Here is a 6000-nt window from a genome sequence, read left to right as displayed (position 1 = left end):
TAGTCCAGCTGTTGATCTTTGGTCTCCTTTGTGCCTCTAATTTCGCAACACGGGAATATGCGAAAGACCTGAGGCTCTTTCCCTCTCTGGACCGAGACAGCTGCACACACAGGTGAGCTTGAACATGCTTTTATTGGTGGCCAGAGAACAGAGCAGGAGGTAGCACTTGGAGAGCAGTGGGAGGAGGGAGAAACATGAAACTGTGGGAGCTTGGGACTGTGTTTTTAGCTTGCCAGGGAGACATTCCTTGGTGCCGAAGCAGAAGGCATGGGAGCTTCTCTGACTCCACTTCAGCTGCCCCTGGAAGCCTCTGAGCATCAGCAGGTGGTTGATGCCTTGTGGAAATGGGGCACTGAGCAGTTTAGTCCGAGGAGGAAGCCTCAGGCAGGCCTTGGAGCAGAAACCTGCTCAGCTCTTTACGTATCCAGAGCTCAAAATAGGACACTCTGGTAAATACTAAAGGGAAGAAGTGATTTCTGTGTCCATGGGAAATGATGCCATGAGCCTTCCCTTTGCAGACCAAGGGGCCACCAGAATCACCCTGTCAGGTAAAAGGAGTGGCAGGGGTCAGGCACGTCAGAGCACTGCTGCCCTGCCCTAAGGAAGAAAGTGACCCTGTAGCCTCCCTCTGGGTGAAGAACCTCCTCCTTTGGGCATCTCCCTCCAGGCCCAGTTCTGCAGGGCTTGTAGCTGCCTTACTACTCCTCTAAGCCATTTGGTGAGGACACCTGACGTTCAAAGATGGCCTTCACAACCCTGAAAAGAAGAATCTGGTCCTGCTTTAGACACCTGGGAATGTCTGAGCCATCCCAGTTTGTCAGGAGGATATGACAAAGGTCTTACATGAGACCTGCAGCCTGCTGGAGCTGTGGCCAGACCGGGTGCAATATCCTCAGGCATGTAAAAGGGCATCTGATGATGGCTGTTGGGCAACTGCACCCTGGTTCAGCCAGCACATCAGTTTCAGAGCTCCTGCAAGGAGCCTCTGCACATCGTCCTGAACAGTCTACATCATTTTAATCCCCTTAATCCCCGACTTGAGAACCAGCCTGACTGTCTAATCCCAACCTCATCCCAGGCTTGAAGCCCCAAACAACACTTACAGGTAAAGTAGATTTTTTGCCATCCTTATCACCAGCACAGATCATAGCCTGCTGTATCTACTGCCTCTTGAAAGTCTTCACACAGTCTTTCTCTGCACCTTCAGGTCCACTTCTCTCAGAACACTACTCAGGCCTTCATTTGGTGATGTCCTGCCCCAGACAGCTACTTGGCATGTCCTTCCTGGTTTCACATAATCATTTTGACTGGTCTTCCTTAGTCAGTTTGGCTTTTGGCTTCAGCTGCCAAGCAGAGAGAACATTGGGTTAGAGCAGGTAAAGGAATGGGAAGAAGTTTCTGGGGCTGGAGAAGTGAGCAGGGGCAGAGCCTGCAGGCAGCAAGGATGTGCAAGGACAAACCTTCAGCAGCATGATGTAATTTTTGAGGTTAGTTTCTGAATAACTGGGGTGGATGACCCAGTGGTCAACGTGGAAGACCTGCCAACCTGGTTCTTCCTCTTTCATGTTGTGGGCTCCCAGGGTGACTCTGATAGTCACTTTCCTGCAAGGAAACACCAACATGTTCCAGCTGCCCTGACCATAGTGGCATGGCCCCGGTGGCAGTGATGTGCAGGAGATGGGATTGCAATAATCCTCCTCAGAGATTAGTTCTCAGCAAGCTGCCCTCTGTAGCCTGGGTTCCTTTCACAGTTCAGCTGAGGAATGGGAAACACTGACCTCTCTTCTCCAGGAGCAGGTCCAGTAAGAGCCATGGACCAGGGGACCTGTGCTGAGGAATCCTGTCCCAGGCACACAGGCCCTAGCAGACAGTTCCTGTAACTCAGCAGGGAAGACTCAGCTCACAGGGAGCCCTGATGTGCCTGTAGGCACAGAGAACTCCTTCACCCCAGACCAGAACTCCTCATGACTGTGTAAGACTTGAGAAACCTCAGGTACAGAAAGACAGAGCCTTCCCTTCTTCCAGCCACACAGTGAGCTGCGGAGAGCTCTGCTCCTGGGTGGATCAAGAAGCCTCCACACGTAAATGTCTCTGGATTACATCCACCTAAGTCACTTGTAACAGACACACAGGCCATGTAGGGCCTGGAGTGGGGCTTAACGTCCTGTCCACCAACGATCCTTCCTGGAAGAGAGATGCCAAGTGATAATAACATGCTGCTATCTCCCATCGTGTGCCCAGCTGCCAGCCTCTGGTGTCGTGGGCCAGTGGTGCCAGGAGCTCTCCTCCCTTGGGCAACAGAGAGAAAAACAAGCAGCACTTCCTCGGGATGACACCTGACTGCACATCTAAAGCTCTGTCAAAGGGCATCTTTGGTGTCAGGCACACACTGAGCCAGGAGATCAGAGAGCAGAGATGTGAGAAAAGACGAGGCAGGTACCAGACAGATTGCCCACTTGATGCCCATTTCTGCCTTTGCATGCCCTTGGCTAATTCTCACCTATCTGTACTCACCAGCCCCAGCCCATGGGAGAAGGACAAAAGCACTTATGAGCAGAAGCAGCATCTTCTAGCAGTTCCCTGCAGAGCCAGAACAGTTATGGCCAGGCAGGGGGCAAGTACAGAATGACAACTTACTTATAGTGGTCTGGAGCTGAAGCAGGAAAACTCAACCTGCCATCCGCTTCTGTCCCTTGCTGCTTTTGTTCTTGCAAACCCAGGCTGTGGTTTGCTGAGGGGCTCATGTCACCATTTCTCCTTTTTGTCACCAGCTCCTCCTAAGGCTGGAGAGATCTGGGCTTGATCACAGTGCTCAGGCAGCAGTGAGAGGAGTGGGATGTCTCCAGTCCAGCGTTACCCCATTGGAGACCCTTGGCGAGAGCCTCCTTGCATCCTAGACATAAATTGGTCTGGTTTGCTTTTCGTTGTCTTTATTTCCTCTGATAGGAACTGAGACCCAGACAGGGCCAGGTCGAGGTCCTGGTTTTTATTGGAGGGGTTGGCTGCCATCAGATGTGCCCTGCCTGAGACTGCCCTGAAGCTCTCCCTGGAGAAGTGGCTCTGGTGGCACAAGAGAGTGTGTGCATGTGCGTGCACCTGTGTGTGCATGTCTGTGTGTGCGTGTGTGTGCTTGTGCATACGTGTGTGTGCATGTACGTGTGCGTGTGTGTATGTGCGTGCTTATGCATGTGTGCATGCCCGTGTGCATGAGTATGTGTGTGTGAGAGTGTGAATGTGTCTGTGTGCATGTGTGCGTGAATGTCTCTGTGTGTTTGCATGTGTGTGAATGTGTGCATGCATGTGTGCGTGCATGTGTGTAATGGGTTGGGGCAGATCCCCTCCCCACCACAGGCAGAAATAACGACTCAGGCAAACGGATTGCAAAAGTGATGAAAGTTTAAATAGAAAGCAGTGAATGTTACAGAACACCCAAAGCACAGTGACAAAGAAAGATCCCATCCCCACCTGAGGGTGCATCCAAAACCCCCAGGGCTCCTTCTTCCCCCTCCCTCTGCTGGGCTAGTCTCAGCTGGCCAGGCCTGAGACTGCCCATCCCCCTGTGGCCTTGGGCCCAATCAGGCCCATGGCCGGGAGATCTCTCCCCCAGTTACCAAGTCTCGGAGAGGGAAGGAAAAAGAGGAAGTGCCAGACCCCACCGCAAAATTTATAGTGGTGCAAGGGATTATGGTAGAAATACCTAATTTCCTGAGTCCACCCACTGGGATGGACTTCTGGACACAGGAAACACCCCTGTAGCAGAGGGCACCCAGCCCAAACTACGACAGGAGCCACCCCTTATTTCATACCATAATCCCTGCACCCAAACACATCATCAGATCAGAAAACTTCTGATGACATGTCCGGCGGAGTCCATATCTTCATCTGGGTGTCCACTCAACCAGTCTCTCATTTAGGCTCAAGCATCAGTCCATTCCAGTTGTTCTTCCTCATGTGATGGAACCTCCCAGCGACGCAGTCCTTCTCCTGCAGTGTGAATTCCTTGTGGACTCCTTGGGACATCCTGGTCACCTGGAAATACCTCACAACTTCTCAGCCAAGCCTTTACTCTCCTATTCAGCGGCAAATTCTCCACCCCTGGGGCAGGCCAGTCGGAACAATCTAGCTCCACGACTGCCTTTTTCAATCCATCCAGGGTGCCGCAACCAACAGCTTTCACGCGGACCAAAGCTACACGGATGCATGTCAGAGGCACTCCGCACCCCCCACTGGGCGCTCGCGTACCGAGGCAGGACAGCATCCGGCTGCACAACCTCCACCCCCGGAAGAGGGAGGAGCTGCGCCACAGCCCACTGAAGAAGCAGGGAGGCGGAGCCAGGTGCTCGGCGCCATTTTCGGAACACGTCCGAAAACACCAGGGAAAGATTTACAGCTGCCGCCGCCGCCTGAACGCAGCCCGGCTCGGGCGGTGCCGCCGCCGCCGCTTGAACGCAGCCCGGCCCGGCCCCCGCCGTCTCTGTCGCCGCGATGCAGAGTCCGAGTCACCTCCAGCAGTCGCTTGCCCGCTCGCCGCGGGTGTCCGCTCCCCGCAGCGGCTGCGGGCCGACCACGCTCTGCTTGCCGCTGCCCCTCCTCCGCTCCCTGCCGCTCCGCAGAGAACGAGGAGAAGGCAGGTCTCGCCTTCTTAGGCTACTCGAGCATTCTTAAGCCACCCTGGGCAGAAAGTCACAGAAAGAACCACCCCTCGCTGTTCCCAAGCAACAGTAGGGGCTTCCATGCCATCGACCACGCACCAGCTATCCTTCTGCAGTCCACAGGAGTTCACACAGTCGCCCCGGTAACACAAAACCTGAGCCCCAACTTTCCAAACCCAAACCGACGCCCAGAACTAAATTTAAACTCTCCATCTTTTGCAATCCGAGCTGCAGTTGGCCCCACGTTGGTGCGCCAAAATGTAATGGGTTGGGGCAGATCCCCTCCCCACCACAGGCAGAAATAACGACTCAGGCAAACGGATTGCAGAAGTGATGGAAGTTTAAATAGAAAGCAGTGAATGTTACAGAAAACCCAAAGCGCAGTGACAAAGAAAGATCCCATCCCCACCTGAGGGTGCATCCAAAACCCCCAGGGCTCCTTCTTCCCCCTCCCTCTGCTGGGCTAGTCTCAGCTGGCCAGGCCTGAGACTGCCCATCCCCCTGTGGCCTTGGGCCCAATCAGGCCCATGGCCGGGAGATCTCTCCCCCAGTTACCAAGTCTCGGAGAGGGAAGGAAAAAGAGGAAGTGCCAGACCCCACCGCAAAATTTATAGTGGTGCAAGGGATTATGGTAGAAATACCTAACTTCCTGAGTCCACCCACTGGGATGGACTTCTGGACACAGGAAACACCCCTGTAGCAGAGGGCACCCAGCCCAAACTACGACAATGTGTGTGCACATGTGTGTGCGTGTGCGTGTGCATGCACGTGTGTCTCTGCATGTCTGTGTATGCATGTGTGTGCGTGAATGTGTGTGTGCATGCGTGCGCGTGTGTGTGCATGTTGTGTGTGCATGTGTGTGCATGTGCATACATGCGTGTGCATGCATGTGTCTCTGTATGTCTGTGTGTGCATGTGTGTGTGTGAATGTGTGTGTGCATGTGCACGCCTGTGTGTGCATGTCTGTGTGTGCATATGTGTGTGTGAATGTGTGTGTGCATGTGCACGCCTGTGTGTGCATGTCTGTGTGTGCATATGCGTGTGTGCATGTGTGTGCTTGTGCATACATGTGTGTGCATGCACGTGTATGTGCATGCTTATGCGTGTGTGCATGTGTGTGCTTGTGCATGCATGTGTGCATGCACATGTGTGTGTCTGTATGTGCGTGCTTATGCGTGTGTGCATGTGTGTGGTTGTGCGTGCATGTGTGTGCTTGTGCATACATGTGTGTGCATGCACGTGTGTGTCTGTATGTGCATGCTTATGTGTGTGCTTATGCGCGTGTGCATGAGTATGTGTATATGTGTGTGAGAGTGTGAATGTGTCTGTGTGCGTGTGCGTGTGAATG

General features: G+C 53.6%; 1 protein-coding gene across 1 annotated transcript; it reads right to left on the bottom strand.

Moving 5' to 3' along the window:
• Positions 1-361: 361 nt before the first annotated feature.
• Positions 362-2566, bottom strand: LOC128898995 (granzyme B(G,H)-like). The gene is given in 7 exon segments (XM_054176882.1): positions 362-541; positions 1104-1189; positions 1192-1313; positions 1315-1343; positions 1461-1602; positions 1998-2184; positions 2515-2566. Coding segments are annotated over 7 exon segments (798 nt in total).
• Positions 2567-6000: the final 3434 nt, after the last annotated feature.

This window comes from Dryobates pubescens, chromosome 36 (genome assembly GCF_014839835.1).
Source record: "Dryobates pubescens isolate bDryPub1 chromosome 36, bDryPub1.pri, whole genome shotgun sequence".
NCBI lineage: Eukaryota > Metazoa > Chordata > Aves > Piciformes > Picidae > Dryobates > Dryobates pubescens.
This window is presented reverse-complemented; position numbering and strand designations above follow the sequence as displayed.